Below are 27,423 nucleotides of genomic sequence, written 5' to 3' on the forward strand. Positions count from 1 at the left end.
TTTGTCCTCCGGCAGATGCGATAAAAGAGGAGCTATATCCGACCACATCTGCCTGTTGAAACGGCTAATTATGGCGAGCGCATTCGATGCTCTAATAGAAGTTGCCGCCATAAGTGCGAGACATTTGCCTGTACCATCAAGTTTTCTTCCTTCCTTGTCAGGAGGAGCTGAACACGTAGATGATGGATTCTTTGAACGTCTTTGTGCAGCTTGCATCACCACAGACTCTGGACGGGGATGTCCAATAAGACATGCTGGTGATGATTCTGGAGCCCGGTATTTCTTCTCTATTCTGGGAACCGAGGCTGCGACAGAAGCAGGATTCTTCATAATTTTCAATCCCTCATCCCATATATGTTTTACCATGGGGATTGTCCTTATAGATCTTAGACGACTCTTTGAAATCATATAGGAAACATTCCATTTCCTTAACTGGTAGAGGAAGGCCAAACGTCTTAGAAGCCTTTTCCATGAGTTCATGGAATCCCAGGATGTCCCCCGGTGGTGATGTCGCCGGGTAAGGTGACAGCGATGGAGAGGAAGGGATAATGTGTATTGGTCCCATTCATCACCCACAGGATCATCCTGACTCAGTTCTCCTTCCTCAGGTTGGTCTTCAACCTCGCTGTCAACAAAGTCATCTCTGATGGTAATGACTTTTGGCATGAGCACCTTCTGCACCGGCGGCGGAGGCTGTTTAACTGGAGCCTGCACAACAGGTTGTTGTTTACTTGTAACTTCCTTTGAAGAGGTATTAGCATCAGGGAAATGACGATAGTAGTCGTTAATCATGCTCCTGAGATCCGATACCAGTGATAGAGGCATGGACACAGACTCCTCTCTGACACCAGGTGCGTTATACTCCTCCTCCTCGTAATCATAGGAGTCTTGAAAAGACTCAATGTTTTGAACCAGTTAGGGGGCGATCTTTAAAAGAGAAATCCTCCTGCACTTCTTGGTATTCCTCCTCATCAGTGTACTGGGTTTTGATTTTTGACGGAAAAGGACTGTAAGTAACACCATATGGATTTTCCTCTTCAGATTCCTGCATCTCAAGAAGGTTTGAAGGAGGCAGCGGAGAAACTTTTGTCCAAGAAGTAAATTTAACATGGCCTGTTCTCTCCGTCGACAAGCCCGTCGACGGTGGCAATCTAATAGAAATCGTCGTCCGTGATCTGTTCATTGGAGACTTAAAAGTTGTCATCGACGGGGCGATCGTCGACGAGATCGACGATGATGTCAAAAAAGCAGTCGCCGACGGTGTCGCCTCCGTACCCGTCATCGACGGTGCCGTCGACGAGGCAACCGTTGACGGTGTCGTCTGCATAATAGCCGTCGACTATGTCGTCGTCGTAATAGTTGTCGTCGACGCCTTTGTCGACGGAATTGTAGTTGAAACTCTTTTCTTCGTCAATGGATCCAACGACGGAGCCCTAGTCTCTGAGGACTTTTTGACAGGAGTATGAGGCAGGGAAGATGATGATGACTCTTTTTCTTTAGATTTACCGTTCTTCTGCTTTTTAAAAATCAGTTTTCACCTCAGAAGCTCCCCCTTTGCGTTTTAAAGAGGTGTGAGCCTTAAAATCGTCCTCAGAGTCAGAATCTGAAGTGGCTTTTTTCTTCTGAAGCCACAATAATAGCCGTGCCTCTCTATCCTTAAGTGTCTTAGCCGAAAAAGTCCTGCAATGTTTGCACTCCTTAGGGACGTGCTTTGGATAGAAGCAGTTTAAACAATCCTTGTGGGTGTCCTTAGAAAACAATTCGGCCTTCCCACAGGACCTACATGGTCTGAACAGCCACTTTTTAGAGCTTTCAGAAATTTTGAAGTTAACTTGAAGAAGAAACAATACCTAAAGGAAATGCTGTGAATACAGGTCAAAAGTTCAATCAAGGAAACAAACAGAGCAAAGCTCAGGGAGACTCCTTCTCACACGACGGCGGTTGGAAATCTGAGGTATGGTGGCTCTGCTGGGGAGTGTGATCTCAGGGCTGGCGTCTCATTGGCTGGCATTTGGACCACATAATGATGGGATTGGACTACCAAAGTCTATGCTTATCTATGGTATCTAGGCAGTTTTTTCTTTTTACTGCTATTTATTTCATTTACCGTGAGACTCCCACCATGACGACGGGGAAGATACAAGCATGTGAATCTATGAAAGATTCAATACTGGAGTATCACCAGATTACTTGTTTTTGGTGAACAACATGCAGATGTTGGTGCTGACTGCCTCAAAATCTGCATAGTCCTGTCAATACCGGGAATTCCCCCTGATAAATATCATCAGGTTTGACCTGCTGATACTTAACACGAACCCATAATTGCGAATTGTGCACTAAAAGACATTACCACACATATCACACTTGATCTGGACACTTATAATGAGGGCCCATATGCTTCATTCTTTGTTTGATCTAGGGTGTGCTTTGGTTTGAGACTTAGCTGTTTGATGAACAATACCATTAAATTATTAAATCACACAACTGTGCATTTGGTACCAACATGGTGCCACCAAAGGTATTTCTTGTACTGCACCAGAAAGAAATGGCTCAGGATTTATAAAATGTTTTTGCTGGTGTCCCTTTTATCTCTTTTAGCTCTTTCGTCCTTCCTTCATGACTAGGTCTTGGGTAACCATAGCCGTCAGGCCTCATATCTCAAGGGTTTGGATATTTGGCTTACAGCAATAAATGTATTTAAAGAACAAGAAGTGCCCTCCCCCCAAAACGTCTTGTACTCCTCATCATAACGTCTGTGATCAATGGACTTGGGAAAGCAGTGGGATTATTCTCCAGAGCAAGGTAGCAGCGCATATTTGGGACATGACTGTCACATTAATATCGAACAGAACTCTCAGGTTGCTTACTAGTAATGTTGCAGTTGGGAGGATATCCAAGAGCTGAAGGCCATTCAAAGGGAAATGTTTATTAGCCTTCTGTTCTGTATCAAGCATAAAGATTCTGATCCATTGAAACAAGGTAACAATTCATTCAATTAATTGTATATATGACCTAGCCATTCCATAAATGTGTTTTGGCAAAGGTAGATTGGTTGTAATCAACAGACAATTGGAAGTGAATATCAAATTGCACTTGGACCTGAGCCAAGGGTGGACTGTATATTGTCAACAAGTATACGTCACAAGACCCTTACCAAACAAATGTGCTTGCATATCTAAATCACACATATATATATATCAAAATTAACTGTGGAGTCACAAAACTACGCATGCCGAGATTCCTCGCAGTTGAATTTTGTTCATTAGGAACAACAAAACGGACTGGTAATCTTCATCCAGTGTACACAGTATCTCCTCACTTATGATCGCCAATGTTGTTTTATTTCCTTTATTCTTTTGAGGGCCTAAACGCTGACTGATCGTCATGAGGAAGTGATTCTGTTCCACATAATCTTGTAAATCTTGTGTCACCTCTCTTTCCAGGACTTTGCAGGAAAACAGCATGTGCTAAAAAGGTTAGGGAACATCACTCCAACAATGAGGAAGACCCTCTCTGGAAGCACACTCTAGTAATTGACAAAGAACATAGGGCCTTGCTACCCTGAGGAGTACTTGAGGTTGTCCAAAGTTAGCATTTTGAAGGAAATTTTGACACAGTGACTAGTTCATCTTTCAAGCTTTACAGAAAGCCAATTACCTTTCTCCTGGAAAAAGGACAGCACTTTTTCTCTATGGTATGGCAGGAAAGCTGTACATATGACATAGTGTAAAATATCTTGCCACAGTGCATTTCCTCTTTTCCTGTTCTTGGCAGAGGCTCATATCATCTACGAGCATTATAAAGATAGCTGGCCCTGTCAAAGAAAACGTTTCATATCCCAAACCAGGAGACACTTGATAAACCTCAACAAGAACAATATCTTGGCATGAAGAGAAACTGCAAAAGTAACAGCCAGAGGGAGGATCATGAGTCCTCCATCAGTGAGTGGTAAACATAACTGCTTTAGCTTAGTTTAAAGCTCAATTTATCACCATTGATATAGTTTGCTATCACTTTGAACAGTTCCAGTTGGAATTATCCGTTTTTATGATTCCATATTTTGCAACAATTTTGATTAGATGATCCTGAATTCTCTGGGCTAGTTTTAAAGCGGTCTAACACCTATTTAGCTTTCCAAAAAATAATGCTACATTACCTCCCCATTCAGCATTCTCATTCCATTCCTTAATATTTGCAGTGCGGAGGTGCTGATCTCCAACAATAATCCCACTGAAGCATTCTATTACCAGCCTTATGATAGATCAGTGACCCCTGAATTTTCAGTTTTGTTTTGTTTGACCTTTGAGTGTTTTTTCTGTCTACTATGCATACGGTGCCTGCTCTGTGTGTTTATATGGATTTATTTTTTCTGCATTTCCCTTGTGATAGCTTTGTTTTTCTTAAACCGAGGATTTCTTTTCTAGCTGGTGCACCGGTCCATGGGAAGAGAGGAGATGGTAAGTACAGAAAACCCCAGGTGTGTCATGTCAGCTATGCAAAAAGAGTAATTAAATATTTGTGAGGCCCTGGGCAAGATATATTTTAGGGCCCCCTATGCAGCAACTTTGAATTTATTACCCCATTTCGGCTCATTCAAGCCCTAGTGATTCCAAACATTAATGAATTATACGTTAAACTTTCAGAAACGAGAGTGCTGAAAAACAGCCAAAAGCTCAAACTGCCTGGTGCCCGACATCCCAAAAGTGAGAAACAGCCATTACAATGCTGCTGTTACCACGCATAGCCTTTACCACACATTATTTCACAACACTTATGCCTTTACCACGCATGCCTTTACACAAATTATGCCGTAAATGTATGTATGGTAAAGGAATATTATGGTACTGGTGGTAAGGTCAAATGTGTCGTAAGGATGGTGAAGGCTATTGCGTCATTACAAGAAACGGAGACCATTCTGCTACCTCTTTACGACATGCGCCACACTTCAGAAGAGCTGCCTGGTCGTTGTGGAGAGATAAGGGGGAGTGTGCTTTGGACTGGGAGTGGGTATTTTTAAAAAGGTCTGGGGGCCAGAGGGGGGTCGTGCAGGGGTCCGCTTTTAGGATTCAGGGGAGAGGTATTTTTTTACAAGGGCTGGGGGCCGGATGGATCATGTAGAGGTTAGCTTTTAGAGCTCATGCGTGGGGTATTTTTTTTTTACAAGGGGGGGTTACCCAGGGGTTCACTTTTAGAGCTCAGAGGCGGGACAGTTTTTGAAGGGTTGAGAGACAGGGGTGTCACGCAGGGGTCCGCTTTTCAGGCTCAGGGCAGGCATCAGGAAAAACCTTCACCACGCATACACGTTTAACATCCATTCGTTTATAACGAAATTCGTTGAAAAGGCATGCGTGGGAAAGGCATATTTGTTGTAATCAAATGTGTGGTAAAGGTTATGCGTGGTAATGGCATTCACAGTGTAACACATGCGTTGTAAAGGCATGCGTTGCAATAGAATGCATTGTTTCGTCATACATTCCCCTACAGTACTAAAGATGTTCAAGGAATCAGGAAACCTCCAGGGCGGTGGATTGACCCTCTGAGTGGAGAGGACAGGCGTATGGGCTTTAGTAAGGAGAGCTCTTAAAAGATCAAGCAGTGCATAGCTCTGCTTTGTATAAGAAAGCGCTGGAAAAAGAAGGCAAGAGGTTCTCACCTATTGTAGCCTTGGAAGCTCTCAGTGTATGGCATGATGTAAATGGGCAAACAGGAAGGATAAAAAACGCCATAGCTTTACGTACCAAGTGAATGACCAAGCATTTGTGATTTGGGTGCCCTTGCTATTACCTGTTAAATCTCTTTGTATGTTGAACTAGTGGTATGGTGTATTTTTAGGACTATGTTTATTTCAAGTGTTATAAAGTTGTAAGGACTAGATATATATTTCATAAAAAATTTCATTGGGTTTTATTTTAAACAAGCCCAAATGCAAAAAGAGTTTATAGAAGCCACAATAGAAGAAAAAGTGTAGGTTGTGCCTGATTGATTAAATGGCAAAGTTCACTAGAAAGCAACAGAAGTGAATGCTGACGTTTGCGGTACAATCTGCAACCAATATTCTCTTCGAATGGATTGTGTGCTTGTGTGCTAATTCCACATTCACAACACAGTGGTGGTTTCCTTAACTTTCAGTGAAATAGAGTGACATTATTTTGTATGTTTCAAATATGCTAAATATTGTGATCATTCAGCCTTTACCAATAAAGGTTGCTTATGCTCAACATTCAGTTGTCCTGATGATGACCTTCTAAATTATTAAGGGTCAATATGCCAGTGACGTGTTGAAACTGGACTATGAAAAAATATTCTAATATGATTAAGCCATATTTAGATACCGTTGATCAATTCTGTACCAATACCAGAAGCATATCGTATGGTCAACTGCATTTCTGCTGTATGCACATACTAGTTCTATTAAAGTTCTACATCTTGTGAATGCTTGCACACTGCACACTGCACACTGAGCATCTCCTCTGTTTATGTGAATAATTATAAATAAGCAACTTGTTTGCGCTTCAAGTGTGGCCTATGCTTATGCATACATATCTGGATAATGTTCTGATTGGTACATTACCTGTGGTACAGAACCATTATGTATATATTTGTTCTACTGCCCCAGTTTTTCACAAGTGATCGTTCCCCATAAACTTTCTTTGGCCCTTATTATGCGTTACATATTTATAACCAGTGTGATACAAACATAAATATGTAGAAAACATATTGGTAAGAATGTTGCAGGAAGGAGCTTTGGAGAGGGAAAGAGAGTGATAAATTACAACCATGGAAAAATACCACAGAAAATGTGGTGTGAAGGGAGAAGATGAGGGCTTGAAGAAAAATATCAAGTACATAATATTTTTTGGGTGCTACTGCCCTTGCATTTATATAACACGCCCTACCCTGACAAGGCACTGAAGCACATTGGCGAATGGGAAAATGCTATTGAGTAGTAAGTGCTTGGATGGAAGAATGCTGCTTTACAGTGTGTCCTACGTAGGAGGTGTTTCGGTATTGGATGTGAGGACTAGAATGATGCTCTTAGTAGTAAAAGTAGCATGAGAGATAGCTGTAACTGTGATCTTGCCTTACATCCTTGTTGGAGGTCAGGGGTGGATTTGGCCCCAGTTCTTGGATGTATATGTTATGGTCTTTAGAGATAATCTCCTATACATAACCTTCTCATGTGTGACAGTTTGTTCTTCTCTAATTTAGTTTAATCCTGAACAATCTAATCAGTAAGGGCAAGTATTTGCCACCTTTGTGAAATTCAAATAAATTCCTAATCATCAGACATGGAGGATTTACTTCTGGTTCTTAGTCAGTGTGACCCAACATCAACTATTGGGGACAAGCCAAATCTTTACCACATTCCTGAATGCCAAATGATCTTGAATGTTTCTCTTTTCTGGTATGAAATTCAAAAACTTTGCTGTCTGCAGAGGTTCCCTCAATATAAAGCTGTTTAGTAGGATGGAACAATCGGCAGGTGTGGAAATCTGGTGAACCCTCTGTTTTGTTAGCATGTTTGAAGTTTTACTTGGAAGAAGGCTGGACCTGTGTCACAACTGGTAATGTGGGTAAAGCAGGGAGTTTTTACAGAGAAAGCAGTGAAGCTGGTGTTATACTGTCATGTAGGTGTAGGAGTTGTCTAGCTGCTTTATTTGTAGAGTGGGTCAGATGAGAGGTGACAGGGTCAAATCACAAGGATCCAGAGAGTACCAAACACAAGACATGGTTGGTTGACCAAGGCTGACATCAAGAAAATGTCTAAATAAACATAATTCGGCACGGAGGAAGTGGATCGAAAAGTCAGTAAAAAAGCAAATGTGTCAAATTCAAAAAGAGTTTGGAGAAGGAAGAACAGCAAAATTCATAGATTTAAGCTTAATCATTTGAAAACCAATATTTGGAAAAGCAATAGACAGAACAACACATTACATCAAGGCAACTGAGTGTTTACATAAAAGCAAGAATTAAAAATGGAAATGTCATTATTTTGACATGGGGGAATAATCTTATTTACCAGGTGAAAACAACGCTACAGGCACTGGAATCACTGATGGAAACTCAATCATTAGTGCTGTCAAGTGTTTACCTTCAAAGCATCTTTCTCCTTCTCTATTCTTTGGTGGTCCAGATGAACCTTTACCAGAGCAGCTTCTTTGGATGTGATTTCTTCTTTTAGTTGATCCACTTGATGATTCATGATCTTAAGTTTCCTCTTCATTTCAGTGATTTCATCCTACCAGAATGAAATACAGTAACACAACATAAGCTACTTAAAAAGCCTTGTATGCTCATAGTTTGACATTGTTAGGTAAGTTGAAAACACATCAACATACAAAATAAATCCATAACCCTGGAGGTGGATTTACTTCTACTAAACAAATTTAGTATATTCACATAACAAACAAATAAATACTGCACTTTAGATGGAGAAGTAGGTTGCAGTACAACTGATCACTACTAGGTATCCTTGCAGACGGTACTACCTAATGAAGGTACACTATGTCATCTACATGGAATGATATGTACCAAAAATACAATCTTAGTGCTCAAAAAGTGCACCCATATTGAGTTTTTTTATAGCCAGTGGTTGCTGTCTTATTGTTTAAAGGTGCCTCAATAGCTTGAAATACTACGGGAATACATCCTAATTATTCCATAAAGTATCTAGGGTGTCTGATTACATTTAAATCTTTTAACTAAACAGCCCTATGATTGAAGATCGTTATATATAGACAATGCTGAACCAATACGGCCATTTACTGATCAAAATGACTGTGATGTATGCTACAGTAGAAATTCATTGGCTATAATTACCTTTATGGTTACTACATCGCTCTTAGTCCATAAGCTCTTGACCATTATCAACAGCTACCTAGTGAAGGAACTGGACACTGCTTCTATAGACCTTAAATAAACAGCTTTTGCATTGCAGTCCTCGCACGCATGTGTACATCATATGAGGTACAACCTCAGCCCAGTGTGTATGTCTGTTCTTGCTGGTTCCTTTGATTTAAAAAAAAAAAAGCCAATGATTGTGTTTTCAAACCAATGTCATACGAGTCGGTGGGAGGGTACTGACAAAGGGAAAGAGTATACAGACTAAGAGAAACTTACATCCTGACTCTTTACCATTATCCACTTAGAGGCTCCCACTTTGAGAAAAAGAAATGGAGGAGGAAAAAGAAGACTTTGGCAGCTTAGGCGCAGGTGGATTAGTTGTGGGGAACTACCTAGCCAAACTTTTTATAAATCGCTCTGATACCTTTTTGTCGAGTTCACACTATATAAAACTCCCAAAAAAGAAGAATTATCTTGTTTTTCATGTGGGTCTCCAAAAATAATTTTGGAATGAAAGGGATGTGCATTCTAAACACCACTCTATCTTTTTGAAAAGTTGTGAACGGCTCTTAGCCACAATGGGCGTGAAGCTCCTTATGTACCCGCCCATTGCCAAGGCCATTAAAAAAAAGTTATTTTCCAAGCTGGACGATGAGGTTGGCTTATAGAGCTTATGAATCAGCCAAATGGAAACCATATTTAGATAATTGGAGGTGGCAGGGTGCAGAGGACTTAAAGTCATCAGGCACCTCACATGTTTTAGGTCTTGCAGGTGTCCACTTGCACTTATTGTCTGCCAGGAGAAGGACATTACATCATCTACTGAACATATGAGTGGATTGATGTTCCCCTTATATGTCCAGTGGCAGAACTTGAAGAATATGCTTTTGTAGTAGATTTTAGTGAAGGGTTTTCTGGCAGGCATCAAATCCTCCAAGTTCTCTGAGGAGAGGCCTAGTAGTTAAAAGGTCAACTCCTCAGGAACCATGCATTCAATCTGAGTGATGCAAGGGAGGGGAGCTGACCTCTCCTTCTCTTTATTCTGGACAACATAGTTATAATTATTCAGATGATGGAGGAGCAGAAGCAGGAGTAACAAGAATGACAGTGCACCAAGGGTTATCCTTGATCTTTTGGAGAGCTGCAGAATATATTTATCACAACACCCCCATCCAGAACTTTATCAGCCTATCCCCTTGAAGAGGCAAACCTTCAACAGGTGCAGTTTTGGTGAGTTGTAAAGGTATTTATGTTAGGTCAAAACCGAGCTTTAAGGATGGCGCAAAGATTTCTCAGAGAACATCCCATTAATGTAACAGTCTGCCGGGTTAGACTGCCTGCTGTGGTGTTTTCGATCCCCACAACGGAGATCAGCAGGAACATGCCCTGTTAAAGATTGCTAAAATCAGGTGCCAATATCGAAGATAGTCATGACCCACACAATCAACACCAAGACCCCCTTTGTCATTCTTAGAATGTTTGTCTGATTAGCGGGTCATCTTCTATCTTGGTAACGGTGGACCGGTTAGCCCCATTGGCATGTGGGTTGAACTCTGTCTTGCAGTAGACGACCTCTACCTGGAATGGCATTCCCCATGATCAGTCACCAGCCGTTAGTTTATGTTTGCCCTGTTAGGTTGTAAAATGCTCACCTCATGACCCTGACACAGGGAGATAATTTCCTCTTCTGGAAAACAAGTACAGGGACTCATAACAATCCTTTCCCGGGATTCCTGCATTCAGAACTCCTCTCTCAAAACCTGAAGTCTCTCAGTACTGACTCAGCAGAATCTTCTTCCAATATTGAACTGGGCTTTTGCTGGTGCTGTAACTGTTTGTTTCTCCATTTTCATCTGCTTTCATGTTGGGTCATCAGAGAGTCTGTTTCTCATTAACCTCAATCGCCTACTTTTCTGAAATTTAAAATACAGTATGCTTGAACTTCCATTGGAATCTATCCGTTGCTCCACCCTGGCCCCTGCTTCCTAGGCATCAGTGAAAAAGAGTTTGGTCGCCAGCTATGATCTTCAAGTTAGAGGAGCAGCAACATATTGCATATGCGTAAGTCTCTTAGGGCGTTTTCACTGAATTCTTAACTGCTATTTTCTAAATTGAAAATATTTGCACATGCTGTTTTCTGCTACTACAAAAATCATCTGTATTGCACGTTCCATCAAGAACATTTTCAAGAAATCCTTAGGTGAAACATCTCTGCTCAGCCATCCTTCTAGATAGAACTCCATGCTTCACTGTTCAATTTTCTCAGGTAGACCCACTATACATGTTTTATTTCTTCTTGATCGCCCCTTAGCTGATTTAATTGAAAGAGTATGGTTTCTCAAATATTGACAAGAAGATGATGTGTATGCTGAGGATTTGGTGTTGCAGACAGAAAGGAAAGACCATGAGGAGATTGCGAAAGAGACCCTAACATTTAAAGGTTGGGACCAAGTACTGGTAAATTGGGAAGAGTTTGGCATGCGTTTCCCTCAGCTGACCCCAGTGAATCACCAAGTGCAAATGTAGGACAGGTATGCAGAGTAGTGCATGGGGTGCCACTCCCATGCCATGACACCTGCAGCCCAGAACACACTGGAATCCCCAAACATGCACTGTCTTTTGGTCAGGAAATTAGGTATTGCTTTGCTGATACCCATAACCCTTTTAAATGAGTAAAGACCAAGATTGCAATACAAAACTGCCCTGTGAACTGAATCCTTTAAGATGAAAACAGAATGGCATTTGGGTACTGTATCGAGAATCCAACCATGTGAGGGTTTACAAGGTAATATCCAAAGCTCTCTCCAAACAACACTAGTTTAGTGCCTCTTCCTACTTCTAGGCAGAGACATTTATGACTAATAATGAAGTTCCGACAACATTTATTAGCACCCTCTGCTTAATGTCCAGATTGCATTAGAGAAACAAAAGGCTTAGAACAAAGGCATTGACTACTGCTGCTGGCCAACATTCTAAATTCAACAAAAGCATGAACTAAGTATAAGCCCACTATCAGGATAGTTTGCATTTATATGTATATAGGAGTATGAGATTCAGAGGACAACTGTTAAAAGTATTATTTCCCAGATTCTGCCAGGTGTAAACAGCTGTAACTTATCAAGTGGACTTCTTAATGTGCCCATACACCACTGACTCAGTCCCATAAGTGCATTTGAGCAATTAGCAGCAGTTACTGTCATTAACAGTGGGCAACAGCACTTAACTGCACGTTTCATGCAGTTTCTTTTTCAAGCAAAGACTTTTTAGTGCATGGGCAAATAGGGCATGATCCAGGGCCCCTGTCTTTCAGGGGGCCCCTGATAGAGTTGGCTTTGTCTTATAAGCAGTGCTGTCCTTATGACCTTGAATGATTCTTAAACAATGTTTAATTTAAATACCATTGTCCTTTAATGCTTTTTTTTAATACGGGAAATCTGTGGAAGTTTATTACACAAATTTTGCTGGGAAGTATTATGTTTATGTTTTTCACCACCATGCAACATTCAAGAAAGAAGTAACTTTTAGATTGAAACAGAACCTCCCATATGAGAAATGGGAGGGGTTTCACAGAGATTATTTGCAATAACATTAGTGAGCCATGCTGTATTACACTATTAAAAACACATTTTACAGTCCCCGAATATTAGATGGAAACAAATTTAGAATTTGGTTCAGTGTGCGTGTGCAAAGAGGGCGTGAAAGAGCTGTGTTTGGATCATACATTCAAAGCTGTTTCACACAGGGGCTCTCAAATTACTTTTGGCCCTGGGGCCCCAGAATCCTTAGGATGTCCATGTTTTCAAGATCAATTCAGGGATTCCAGACTCAATGCTTAGATATCTTTACAACCGTTGGCCTTTTCTGTTCTGCACTTTTGGAAATGTTCTTTTTTGCAGGGTTATCCCCAAACGTTTTGCTTCTTCCTCCTATTTGTCCTGACCTGTTTTTGTTGGCTTTGGTACTCTGAACACTTTAACACTGCTAATTAGTGCTAAAGTGCATATGCTCTCTGTGTAATTTGTAAATATGATTTGGTATCCATGATTGGCATATTTGATTTACTGGTAAGTCCCTAGTAAAGTTCACGGTGTGTGCCAGGGCCTGTAAATCAAATGCTACTAGTGGGCTTGCAACACTGGTTATGCAACCACATGAGTAGCCCTGTAAATGTGTCTCAGACCTACCACTGTAGTGTGTGGGTGCACAGTTTGTAACTGCCATGTTGACCTGGCAAGTGCACCCACCGGCCAGGCCCTAACCTTCCATTTTCTTACATGTAAGGCACCCCTCAGGTAGTGCCAAGGTACCAGAAAGACAACTCATGGTAAGGTTCTACCAACCAGAGCCACACGGCGAAATTCAAATACGCAGACAAACATACAGATTGTGAAAAACACGATTTCTATTCAAAGTATGAGGCCCCTGCACACCATGACAGTAACACACACACCCGATGTGACCCTGCTCCTCAACATAGAGCCCTCCACTTCAGCCACTAATCAGACTATTAACCTTACCAACCTTACGACTATGCTTGATGATAACTTGCCAGCAACCCTTGTTCTCACTGAGAGGGAACCCATGACTTCTACAACTGATCAGACTCTTGACCCCGCCACTGAGCCTTTAGAAACCATGGCCATTGCTACCCTTGACCCCGTCATAAACTTATCCAACTACACATTATCGGATGCCGAGAAGCAGCTCCTTTCCAAAGGACTGACTTCCGTCCCTACATTCCCTCCTGATGCCTTCAACATCAAGCTGGAGCTACAAAGATTTTTAAGAAAAATCAGACTCAAATACCACTTCAAAAATAGGGAGTACAATCCAACTGCCGCAGCCACTAACTTTAGGTCACCATCTACTTTTACCCCAGCTACATATCTGATGAGCCAGAAGATCCTGGCGTAGGAGCAGATTGTCCTCAAAGAAACCATGGATCTACTGAAGAATCGGAAGTACATGAAGTACAACCTCAATAAAGAGGAGAGTTTGGCCTTACAGTCTCTAGGAGCCAACGGAGCAATCGTCATCAAGGCGGCTGACAAGGGCGGAGCTGTTGTGGTGCAGAATACGCCACACTATGTGAACGAGATAGAACAACAATTGAGCATCAGGGAAAGCTACCACTCAATACCAAAGGATCCCACACCAGAGATTCAGATCCTAATTGAATATCTGACCTAGGATTCCTGAGCCAAGTAGAGTATGATTTTCTCAACAAAAAGGAACCGAGGATCCCCACGATCTATACTCTGCCAAAAGTACACAAGCGCTTGGACAAACCACCTGGAAGACCGATTGTCTCAGGTTGTGGCTCACTCCTAGAACCCTTAAACCAATACATCGATAACTTCTTACAACCATGGGTCATGGAAACCAAATCGTTTGTAAGGGACACGATGCACCTCATCCACTTACTGGAAGGCCAACCATTTGATGTTAATACCCAATTCTTGGTGACCCTTGACGTGTCTTCCCTTTACATCAGCATACCACACGGGAAGGCACTAGAAGTGACCAGAGAAACTTTAGAAAAACTTCCTAAACCACACTGAATACCGACTGGAATTCTTGGTATCGCTCTTGGAAATTGCAATGACGAGGAACTATTTCATCTTCAGGAACCAACATTACTTACTACCAATGCAAAGGCGTCGTAATGGGGGCTAGATTTGCGCCCAGCATAGCCAACCTCTTCATGGATTCATATGAAGACGAACATCTGTACAGTCTGAACAATCCTTTCATAGACCACATTGCTGTATGGAAGCGTTATATAGATGATGTGATGATGACATGGTCTGGCACTGAAAGCTGCTTGATTGATTTCAAAGAATGGCTGAACAGCAGATCCAACGACATCCAGTTCACTATGTCCTACAGCAATGAAGTCATCAACTTCCTGGACCTGACCTTTAAGGTAGAAGAGAGATCACTCTTAGCTGATCTCTACAGGAAACCAACGGAACAGAATACGTTACTTAAATATGACTCGCACCACCCGAGAAGTCTGAGAGACAACCTGCCATACAGCGAGCCAGAAAACGAGCATGGTATTGTCCCTGTGACCTACTCCTCCAGGTAAAACCAAAAACAACAGGTCAAGAGAACATTGTATGTGTTACCACATTTAATCCAAGGAGCAATGAGATCAAAAAGATTGTGAAAAAATATTGGAACCTAGTTTCCAGCGAACTGGGCACTTCTGAAGACCCCATCTTCGCTTTTAAGAGAGGCAAAAATATCAAGGACAGTGTTGTCAAAGCCTATCTGGAGCCACCAAGGCCACCCGATATTAGAAGCCAACTTGGCTTACCCCCCCTGACTGGACATCACAAATGCCGCCGTAGTAAGGCCTGTTCGCAAACTGTTCAGGGTACATCATTCACACACCAGAACAGGACATACAACCTTCCCCTGCACACAAATTGCAACAGCACAAATGTCATATATGCAATCAAATGTCCCTGCGACGTGTTATATATAGAGCAGACGACACAGACGGTTAAGGCGAGGGTTTTGCAACATATGAGCAGGGTGAGGTGCAAAGTACAAGGTGCCCCATTAGTTGAACATTTCAACACCCTGAACCATACATCAGATAGTATACGATGGTGGGTGGTAGAGAAAATATGCGTACACCCTGGAGGTGGCGCTATCACTACATCCCTTAACTTCAAAGAGTGCAAGTGGGTCCACTCCCATAACACAGTTGACAATGGGTTGAATTAACTGGAGGAGACCACAAAACAAATGGGCCAGCTGTGACTGCTTATTCAATTGTCTCTTTACCTATTGGGCTCTCATGTGTAACACCCTGACTGCTGTCCCTTCATACCCACTCAGTAAATATATGTATCGATCCTTTACCCATTGGGTACATATCTGTAACCTGACTGCTGATCCTTCCTACCTACTGGGTAACTGTATGTTTTGACTTATGTAACCTTTCCAAATTAAGAGGTCCTTTATACTAAAGGTTTGTTTCATCCTCTTTTACATTCAGTGACTATGTAGATAGGGTGGACTGGGTAACTCTATGTATTGACTTATGTAACCTTTTCAAACTAAGAGGTCCTATATATTTTATGTTTTTGTTTCATTCTCTTTTACACTCAGTGACCATGTGGATTGTGTTTTTAACTTGTCTTAGTATAGCGGGCCGCTGTGTATTGTCCTGTTCTTTTAATTGTTAAACCCATGCACTATGTATGACAACACTCGCTTGCACAACCCGTTTCATAATCTACACATACACTTTATATAACTGATGCGTTCGAACCTAATTTATGTATTATATGTACCGAACTATAATCTGTCACCAACACAAGGGGTCTTAAGTATGATCAACCCATGAATCTGTTCCACAAGATACTATCTCAAATGTAATCGGTCCCTTGTTGTGAAGGAATTACTCCGTTACCGCTGTGGCCAATAATTTAGACCATCCCTAACCCCATGCGGCTAATGGTGACAAGTCAGTCAGCATCCAGCTGCTGTGAATAGCCACGCATGCCCGTACGTGCACTCTTCCATGTCAGCGGCCCCCGGCTCACTAATTAACCGGCGGCCAGGCAGTCACATTCAACACTGCAGCGGAGCGCACACACAAAATATCAGGTAAGCGGGCTAAACTCCTTTAGCTTCCGCGATTGTTTCAAAACCCCTAATCCGCATGATGCTTGACATTAATCCCTTCCACGCTTGTCTCGTAGGATTGATGTCTGGCTAACTTTAGGGATCTAATTCAGTTTTTCTCCCGAACCGGATGATTATTTCCTCAACAGACCGCTAACAAAAAGCAATGACTTAAGTAAGCGTTTCCATGCAGGATGGGTGAGCCTTGAACTGTGCTTTGCGCGCTCTTAGTCCCCTTCTACGTACCTACTCACCGTTAGATTTTTGAGACTACACAATACTCTGTGCCTCACTCAATCTACTTTCTTCTAGATCTTAAAGACTGCCTCACTTGAGTCGCATCAACAATTTAGAGTTTTCCTGACATTTGCAGGTAAGACTCTTTGGCTGCACGTTATCTGTGTCTCACCTCCCCTTTACTGGGATCTTAAGCTAAAGTGTTTGATCTAACTTCCCATAGATCCACGGGCAGCCTTCACTTATCGAGGGACGTCCCAGGGAACACTGCCAGGCGTGGGGTGAGTAATTGGTGAATCTTCACCCTTGTTCTTCCCTCATCCCTTTTGGTTGAAACACCCTTTGATACTTACCTCCCTTCTTTTCAGGCTGTCTCCCTTACCGTTGTCTTGAAGAAGACCCGCCACAACACATTAATTACGCGTTGTCAGGGTCGAAACATCAACGATAATATATGGCTCAGATCAAGTCTGTTGGTCCAAATCAATAGGGAGAGGAGTGGCCTAACGGCTAGGGCGCTCGACCTCAGACCTGGGGAACTGGGTTCGAGTCTCGGTAAGGACGCAGAACATCCTGTGATTCTGGGCAAATCACTTAATCTCCCTGTGCCTAACAAAAAATGAATGTGTGTCCTCATGTAACGTAACTGGTGCTATGTAAAGCGCTCTGATACCCGATTGGATTTGGTTCAAGTTCGCGCTATAAAAAAACACTGCAAAAAAAAAATTGTGCTAACCACCAGAGATATTGCTTTCTCCTTTGTCCTGACCACCCTTAGTTCTTGTCCTCTGTTAAATTTGTACATAATCTCACAGTGTATATATGAAATGCACTGCACCACTGTCACTGAGCACCTGATGTCACTTTAGGTAATGTCACCTCTACACTGCAACTCTGTTTGACAGCCTGTAGATATGTGTAAATATACATGAACGCTTCAATTTATATAAAATAAGATTTGTTGTTAGCACCTAATAGCAAGTGTTTTGGTTTTGTGTTTCAACATGCAAGCTACTCTATTGATTTAAGCATATGATATTTATTTTTGATTTATTTATTACTTATAAAGTAATCTCTCTTTTAGTAGCTTAATATTTGCAAAGCAATTGTGCATTCCTGACAGAACCATTGTAGCTTGTACCCCCATAGGCAGGATGCAGTGGATGTTAAAGGTAGGACATGTACTGGTGTGTGTGGCAAGTCCTGTTAGTGAAATACTGTGTATTTCGTGCTTCACTATTGAAAGGCTGTCTGTCTCATAGGATAGCATGGGAGCTGCACTGTAACATCTTACAAGTGTAAATTTCCATTGGGTCAAAATGTAGAAACAAGGTTTGGGTTCTCTGAACTCAGAATTTATTAACACATCTTTTAGTAAAAGTGTTTTTTGAAATAATGTGTCTGAAAACGCCACTTTTAAAAAGTGGAAAAATCATCTTTCTTTAGCTTACTTCGCCACACTAGTTCAGACCCAGCCATATGCAAATCAGTCTTGACCATGTGCCTTATGGGAACAGTCCAGCCCGAACGATGATGTATTAAACCCAGATCTGTGACTGGTGGTGAGTGTCTGAAATCTTTCAGCACTCCGTCCATCATCTCCTTGTGTTTGCTTTGTTCACCGTAATTTGGATGGGTATGCCCAGACGTGGGCCCCTTGCTCACTTTGCCACTGGATTCAAGCTAGCCTGGCTGATGTGAGAGGTTACCCCGAAACTGGTCCCAGGATGCTTGTTTCCTGTCAGGGGAAGACCTGGTTAGGCAGTTCGGACTGGACTGTTCCCATGAGGCACAGGGTCAAGACTGATTGCATATAGCTGGGTCTGAACTGGGGTGGCGAAGTGAGCTAAAGAACAATGATGGATTCAACCCAGATCTGTGACTCGGGGTGAGTGTCTGAAACGTTTCAGCACTCAGCACTCCGTCCATCATCTCCTTGTGTTTAGAAAGTGGGCATTTTCTTGTCTAACCATTCTGTGTGTGTCTGCTTGTCTGTGTATTCACTGTCTGGTTTTGTTGTGACAGGGGCTGGTTATGTACATTCACTCTAGACAGCCCCAGAGGCGGGTTGAGGTGTGCCCTGCCTTTCCTGGGTGACTCATAGTTGGGATGAATAGACCTGGACTGCATTTAGAGTAGTGGGAAGAATTTCACTGGCAACCGAATAGGCCGTGTCTCCTTTTCACAATGCTGTCTCCACCTCCTGTAGTGAAGCTGGGCCAGAGAGGGCAGATTTGGTTTGGACTGGGCTCAGAGACCCTCGCCACAAAGCAGACAAAGAGAAAGTGGAGTATAAGTGTTGAACCTTAAACCCCAGTGAATTAGATCACTTCTGGACTCAAGAGAAACATCTGCCAAGGAGAAGAGCTGGAGAGCTATAAGGAGGAGCACTGCCTCTTTGCTGTATGTGCTTTGCTGGGGTGACCAGCAGTTGCTGCTTTTGCCAAGGAGAGGACAAAGACTGAAACTTTTCTGAGAACCTGTTTGAAGAAGAAACTCCAAGGGCTTGTGTGTGCTTGCCTCCTGTTCTGAAGTCTCAGGGCCACAAAGACTTCACATGCGCCCACTGACTTGCACCTGGACCCCTCTGTGAACTCCTGTATTCAAACGGGTAACAATTCTAGTTCCTGGACCCTGAGAATTGTGTGGTTGGTGCTGCAAAGGAAGAAGAACAACTCCAACGCCATCAGCGATGCAGAGAGTGAGACTATGAACTACACCGACGCCGGGGGCACCGCTTGTGAAGTGCATGACGCACCGTCCAGCCTGCACCGCAGCGCCGACGCCTGTTGAAACCTGACGATGTCTGCAGTTATCGGCCTTCCTGACGCCAGCGCTCACACCAACACCATCACCGCCAGAGCCAGCATCATGTTATTGTGGAGCTGATATCCTACGAGGGTGACTTCAAGAACTCCTCGACGTCACATCGCCTCATTGGAGCCTCATCGCCGACACTGTCTAACTTCCCTGTCCTGGACTTGATGTTTCACCTCCTCGCGGACTCAATGCCCCGCCTCCTCAGTGGCAGAAGGGATCTGGCTTCACCTAGGCACCAACACCTCACCTCCACGACGCTGTGCATCACCTGTTGACTTTGTTTCCAAGGTACTCTTGTTTGGGGGGTCCGTGTGACTCTGTGCACAGCCCGCATACGGAGTCGTACTTTGGATTTGTGCCTGTCATAACGTCGTAATAGCCCTAGGTGGAGCTATTTGTTTCTACAGTTCTATTTTTGAAGTAACCATTCTGAAAGTGATATCTTGATACCTGTATGTTGGATTTTTGTTGTTTTGGTCTTGTTTGGTTTGATAAAGATACAAAAATTTTCTAAACTGGTGTGGTGTCCATCTGTGGTGTTTTCATTGTTTTACTGTGTGTTTGGGTACACATAATTTACACATTGCCTTTTGGATTGGCCTACCTACTCATGCCAAGCTACCAAGGGGGTGAGCAGGTTTTTTTAAAAGTGTGTAATCCCCTTACCCTGACTAGAAGGAACGGTGCATACCTCTGCCAATACCCCCATTTCTAACATGCACAATGTATGAAAATACCCACAACGGTAAAATACAGTTATACAAACATACAGTTGAAATAGATTCATGACTGGGTTATGTGTATGCGGTACATATATGTAATACAAAGTCTTAAGAACTGTATACAAAAGTAGAGCAGTGATTGCATCACCCTGCATACAGATAAACTCAGGGCACCATGGGCAATCTGTTTTCACAACCACATAACGTGTGTGTTTTTCTGTACTCTACACTAAAGGAGCTGTGCAATATTCATAGATTGTATGCTTGCCTCCATCTGCTTACTGAATATATACACAAAGGATATGCAAATGAATTATGAATCTGCTCAATAATGCATTGATTTAGAGAGCATTTCATATTGGAGTGAATTCTTGTAAATGCCAAACAACTATGAGGATTTTTACATTGGTGAGGCAATGACAGATCTAGGCACAGAAAGTTCTCCTTCCTACTCTGTACACATTTAACTATCAGGCCCATGCCAGAATTTTAAAAATTAGTTTGCTATTAGAATAAAACAAATATGCATAGATTTTAGTATAATATTGATCTAATTTCAAGACTTCCTTTCCTACAACTTCTGTTTGGCTCCGAGTGACAGATTGTGGTATAACAAGCAATAAAAGCCTCCTTTATGGTCAGCAAAATAGCACAGCGGACAACTACCTAACATGTATATATATATGTATGTATATATATATTTTTTTTATTTCAAAGTTCCTGCATTCGAAGACGCACTCCAGAGCAGTATTTGAAGGCAACCAGCATTTTATTTTCCTTTCTTTCATTAATGTGGCCCAACGCGTTTCGAAGACTTCTCTTCTTGTTCACGGGCAGAAACGTCTGTAGCAGCATGATTATTGGAGAGCACTCCCCTTTTGATGCACCTGATGACACCGCCCATAGATGGGGTTATTGTTATTCACTATTGTGTTGCATGCTGGGGTGTGTGGTTCAAAGTGTCTCCTTTTCCGAAGTGGCTTGTATGCTGCTTGAGATTCTTTGTCGTTTTATTTTCCTTTTATTATTTCTTGGCCCACAGTGGGCTTCAGGGAAATAACGTCCGGTTAATTAAATAAGCCAAGCTGCTCTCCCTTGCACACACATATATATATATATATTTATATATATATATATATATATATATATATTTATATTATCTACTGGCGGTCGCCAGTAGATTGTTATAGTTAGGACCCTGTTTCCATAGGAAATCAGCAACATTCTATTTGGAATAACTTTGGCGCCGGTCGACGAATCCTCGCGAAATTTTCAAAATAGGTGGGGCGCTACGCTCCGCTCCTACCCTGAAAGTCTCGGGGGGATTAGTCAAGCGGGGGCTAAGAAAAAAGGGGGGTCCCAAAACGCGTTTTTCCCATGCATTTTTCCATAGGACATTTAGACACAGCTACAGCCCGAACGGCTGAACAGAGTTACTTGAAATTTGGCAGAGAGGTAGTCCTCAGGTCAAGGAAGTGCCTTTTGTAGGTTTGGTGTAAATCTGTTCAGTAGATCCTGAGAAAATAGCATTTAAATCAATATATATATCTGTGGCAGCTTACGGTGCGCTTACTGTGCGCTTACGGTAAGCTTACCGTACGCGTGCCAGAACCATCAGCAAGTTCCATTTCAGACATTTCTGTGGCAGCGAGTCGGATTTGTCAGCCAACATAGCATCTGGAAACGACCATCCGGGAAGACCGGACAATTTTTTTAGACAAATACAGACATATGTGCAGGGGCCATATAATGACGAGGGATACACCGATACCAAAACCGAGAGGCCGAGGACGGGGTCGAGGCAGAGGCCAAGGAAAAGGAGAAACAGAAGGCGACGCATCAAACAACGCTGGCAGAAGAGGCAAGGGACGTGGCGGCATGGGAAACAACAGGACCCGCGCAGGAAAGACCCAATGATGGACATGAACATGGTTAACAAAATGATTATTAATATTTCTAAAAGATCACTTAAGGACATAGAGAAACAGACTTTATGTATAGGACTTTCTTTCTGTCCTTCCTCTACCTTTAACTATACGAGTACCAGAATTGATCTCTTCAAATTTGTCAGAAAATTAAAACTCAGAAAATGGCACAGGTTGAAGAGACTTGACAATTACAGACATACACCCAACACACAAACATACACAGATGATGTTTTTACCATAGGGGACATTGATACTCTTGCCACCATGTTAGAACTCCGTGAAAAAACAGAGGATGATGTCATTGGGGTCAGTGGGACACAAATCTTAACTGATTTAGGTGTCACTGTCAATACCCATTTCTAACCACGTTCTACTTTCCTACCCAGTTTACCACACAATGGTATCGATACATTTCATGAGAATATCACAAAAGCACTCACAGAGTTTAGACATAAGAAACACAGGCAACAAGGTCCATCACAAAACCTTACCTTTAATCAGAGAAGAGCACTGAAGGAGTTGGCGGATGACAATGATATTGTCATCCGCCCAGCAGATAAGGGAGGTAATATTGTGATCTTGGACAGGGAACACTATATCAGGGAAGCCCAACGCCAATTGAATGATCGCAACTTTTATTTACGCATCACCCATGACATATATCAGAGCAGCATTACCAACATTTGGGACAAACTCTCAGAATGGAAGGACAAGTGTATTCTGACATGGGATGAATATTGCTACCTTAAAAGGGATTATCCCATTCTTCCTGTGCTATACCTTCTACCTAAAGTGCACAAAGACTCCAACAACCCCCCGGGCAGGCCCATCGTTTCGTCCAGGCGTAGTGTGACAGAACATGTGTCCAAATATATAGACCATTTCTTAAGGGAATATGTCATCAAGCTTCCGAGCTATATTCGTGACACCAAGGATTTCTTTTTGAAGATACAGGACATTGGGTGGTGTGATGACTTCAGGTTCATCATACTCGATGTACATTCTCTGTACACCATCATTGATCACCAACGGGGGCTGGCAGCATGTAAACACTTCCTCAAGAGGAGATTGGTGAGATTCTGGGAGCACAGTAACATGATCCTTGACATGACGAAGTTCTGTCTGACAAACAATATCTTCCTCTTCGATGGTGAGTTGTTCATTCAGAGCACCGGTACTGCGATGGGATCATGTTTTGCTCCCAGTTTCGTGAATCTCTTTATGGGGCTCTGGGAGGAAGAGATCCTCCAGGATCCTGAGCTCTCTCTGGACTTTGGACGGGTGGTCATGTGGCTTCGCTACATTGATGTCCTGTTCATTATTTGGAGGGACTCGGAACCTGAAGCCAGAGATTTCATCAATAGATTGAACTCCAATGACTGAAACATCTTACTCACAGGTAACATTGACAATAAACAGGCCGAATACCTTGATGTCAAACTTGAGATCAGAAACAATGTCATTCACACCTCGTTGTTTCGCAAGGCGACAGCAGGCAATAGCATCCTTCATGCCCTCAGCAGTCACCCAGAAACCCTCAAATGGAGCATTCCATATGGGGAACTGCTGCGGGCAAAAAGGAATTGCAACACTGAGGAATTGTTTAGGCGAGAAAGCACCGCCATGCTTGAGAGATTCAAAGAAAGGGGTTACCCTAATTGGGTTCTCAAGAAAGCTAAAGAGAAGGTAGAGGGTGTGAACAGAATGGACACGCTAGCGGACAAAACTCTTCCCGATGACATTACAGGAGATAATAATACCAGAATCATACTCTCACACCACTCTAATACCAATCATATCAGACGCATTATCGCCAATAACTGGAATACACTCAGGAATGACAACACCATAGGTGAGACGATCCAAGAGAGACCGAGCATCACGTTTAGAAGGAGTAGAAACATGAGGGATTTTCTTGTACACAGTGATATTACCAGATATACCAGCAACAGTAACCACAACTTACAGGGATTTTTTCCCTGTGGTCACTGTAAAGCGTGCAAGCACAGTACATTTTGCAAAGAAGTCACCATAGGCTCATACAAAAAGTCATCACACACTTTGTCACGTGCAGTACCACTTTTGTGATATATGCCATTGCTTGTCTTTGTAAACAAAGGTATATAGGCAGCACCACGCTTATGGCCAAAAAACGCATACTTGAACTTGTGCGAGCCATAACTAACAATAACCCAAAATACCCGGTAGCTCGACACTTTCAAGCCAAACACTTTTCTGACTCTTCTGTCCTAAGGTATTGCATCCTGGAACCGATCAACAAAAGCCCCAGAGGTGGTGATAGAACATTGAGTCTGAGACAGAAAGAGTCCAAATATATAGTCAACTTTCAAACCAAGATGCCGGGGGGGGTTATACCAGGATGAGGAACTGATCATTCATTTGTAAGAAGTAGAGCTTCTCATTGAGGTCGTTCCTTTCCTTACTTTAGCTCTCTTGTACAGCAGTTATGAATATCTTTGATTTCATTTCTTAATCTTTCCTCCTTAGCAGTACTCAGATAGATAATATCCTATTTTGCTTATTTCATCCCTACTTTGTTGGGGGTCCAGTTTTTATTAATCTGTATTTTTCTTTCATTTGCAGGAGGAAAGGAAGGGGCCCATTTCACCAGATTGCACCGGACACCACGAGCACGGGTCGCCTTTTCTTCGATTGTCACTTTGTCTGATTGGTAATGTCACCTGGTTTCGCCACTGCAGAGACTTTAGGCGGGGCTCCGTCGTACCTGTTCATGCCATGTTGGTTGCAAATATTTTCATACACCTTGTGCACACCTGGGCGATTTGACTCTAGGATCACATCACAGCACCTAGCACACACTCTAGGGCACTGGCCTGTGATTTCCATCTTCCTTTGAAGGGGACTGTCCCCCTCATTTTGAGTTCTTTTCCTTGTTGGGGAAGGGAGGGACACAAGTAATTGTGCATTTGCCCACATGGGCTGCATCTCATTATTGTTCCCCCCTTTTTGAGGTTTACCAAGCCCACACTAAGACACATGTCCCGCCCAGTGCACCCACACAGATGGGGGTACAAGGTTGATTATTGTAATTTTTTCTTGCTGCCATAATAGCCAGTGTTTCTTTGCACTTGTTAATACACTGTTATTTCAACGTGTCAATTCAGCGCTTGTTTGCTTTACCGCGCTATGCATGACGCATGTTTACCTGACCCCTTTCTGGCATTTAGCTGCTATATCAACCAGTGTCATATGTCATACTTGCGATCGTGCTTCATTAAGGATATCCTCAGCGTGCGTTTATTTATTTAGTATGCACTTCGCATTATGGATGTTTACTTTGCTGAGAGGTTGCATTGTTACACTATTCCAGTGTTGATTGCACATTCCATCATGGCTGCTATGTTACTTGTTACACCACTTCCTGTACTACGTTACCATGTGATGGTATTTATACCAATCATTCACTTCTGCACTTTACATGTGACCAAGACTACGGCTGTAGTCGAAACGCGTTGTGTAATTAAACGCTTTTGATCAGTTACTTTGCCCCGGATTCTTGTTGTCCTGAGAGCGCGCTTACTTTGAACTTGTGTGGGACATTATTGCCGGTACGCTCTGCCGGTGTGTGCGCCACCTCTCACGGGTCCCAGTGTTACCGGAATGAGCTGAGTTGTTGAGATATATATATATATATATATATATATACGATCTCTCATAATAAACTTCAGTTTCCAACACGAAAAACAAGCGAGGATCCAAAGTTGGTGCAAAGTATTCTTTATTTGCCACCCAGCTAGTCCGCCATGACGCGTTTCGGCCGGTTGACCTGTTATATATATATATATATGTAGACAGAAGCAGTGCAAGAGTTTACAACACACAACATGTAGAGGCTTATAGATAAAAAGATATCTACATCATTTAGGAATATCATATCCTTCCTATTTTCTTGTCAGACTTATTTGTGACAACACTACTTAGGCACTGATTCGAAGGTGTCAGTGTTTTCTAATCTCTGTGCCAACCTGTTTCTGCAGGAGTTTAAATTTGGAGGTTAATCACATTTACCACGCCTAGTAATTCACAGGTGCATTAAATACCAGACCCTTTGTTAAATTTCAGCTGCAAAAATCTGCAAAAACAAAGGTATTCAGTGCGGTATGTACATTTTAAGTGTGGATATTGTGCACTCGTAAAGATACTACTCATAATACTTATTGTGAATAGAAAACAATCGTAAACTTACACAAAGTGTAAGTTTAGCTTTGTGAATCAGGCCCTTACTCTTTTGTGGGTGGTCTGATGACCCTAAACCCTTTGATGGCCCTCCCTAAACCCCTCCCTACTCCCCACCCCCATTCTCTTACCTTTATTCATAAGGTTTCCCTATTTTGAAATTTTCAAGCCACTTCCCTCTGTTGCTCCCACATTTACTACTAAAAATCATACCTATGTGTGCAGCGATGCCGCAGGCTGCGCGGAGATCTCCAAACATACATGTATAGGAGAGGTGGAGGAGTAAACTTTGCATGTAGGTTTGTGAATAGCATTTTAGTAACTGCTGTAAATCAGGAGCGGCCCGTGCAGGTAAGAGCGGTGAGGGAGTTGAAAGACAGCGAGGAGTTAAAATTAAATGAAAAAAAAACCACTTACCTTGCACTCGCCGCATTGCCGACTCTTTTTTTAAATTTAATGTTGTCGTCGTTTATCGACGCCTTCCCCATCCCGCCCCACTGATCTTACCTGCATGGACCGCTCTTGGTTGCAATACCTCAAAACGTACTACAGAACGCAGTTTGTAATTAGTCCCCCCTGTTTACAACATTACACAGGGTCAGGAGAACAGCCAGGCTACCAGCGAACAACTGAGGTATTCTGAACACAGTACCTGAGCTTCAATGAGATTTTTGCTGTAGAGGTTCCGGTCTGATCTCACGGCTTCGTACAGATTCTGCTGTTGCTTTAATTTCGTCTCTGCCTCTGCTATCTTCTTCTTGTGGTCGAAGATCTGCATCTCCCGCACTTTAATATCCTCCATGTGCTGCAGGACCTGAAATAGAAGGTAGGAAATGAACAAGGTATAACTGACTACTGAGATGAACAAAACAACATGGACGCCATCTTATCAGGTAGCTGCATATATTTGCAACTTGAACATTTATTTTTAAATTAAACATTCTCAGACCCATAAAGATCTGGCTTACTGTTACTGTTCTTCTCAAAATATAGGTCACATGTTCCCGTGC

General features: G+C 42.4%; 1 protein-coding gene across 1 annotated transcript in view; it reads right to left on the reverse strand.

The window, feature by feature from the left end:
* CFAP58 (cilia and flagella associated protein 58) overlaps nt 1-27,423 on the reverse strand; it is a 617,117-nt gene that overhangs the window by 296,860 nt on the left and 292,834 nt on the right. The window contains exons 10-11 of the mRNA XM_085603453.1: nt 27,066-27,227; nt 8,093-8,239 (exon numbers count right to left, since the gene is read on the reverse strand). Coding sequence (XP_085459579.1) covers nt 8,093-8,239; nt 27,066-27,227 — 309 coding nt within the window. The remainder of the gene's footprint in view (nt 1-8,092; nt 8,240-27,065; nt 27,228-27,423) is intronic.

The sequence above is a fragment of the Triturus cristatus genome, chromosome 1_2 (assembly GCF_964204655.1).
Source record: "Triturus cristatus chromosome 1_2, aTriCri1.1, whole genome shotgun sequence".
Taxonomy (NCBI): Eukaryota; Metazoa; Chordata; class Amphibia; order Caudata; family Salamandridae; genus Triturus; species Triturus cristatus.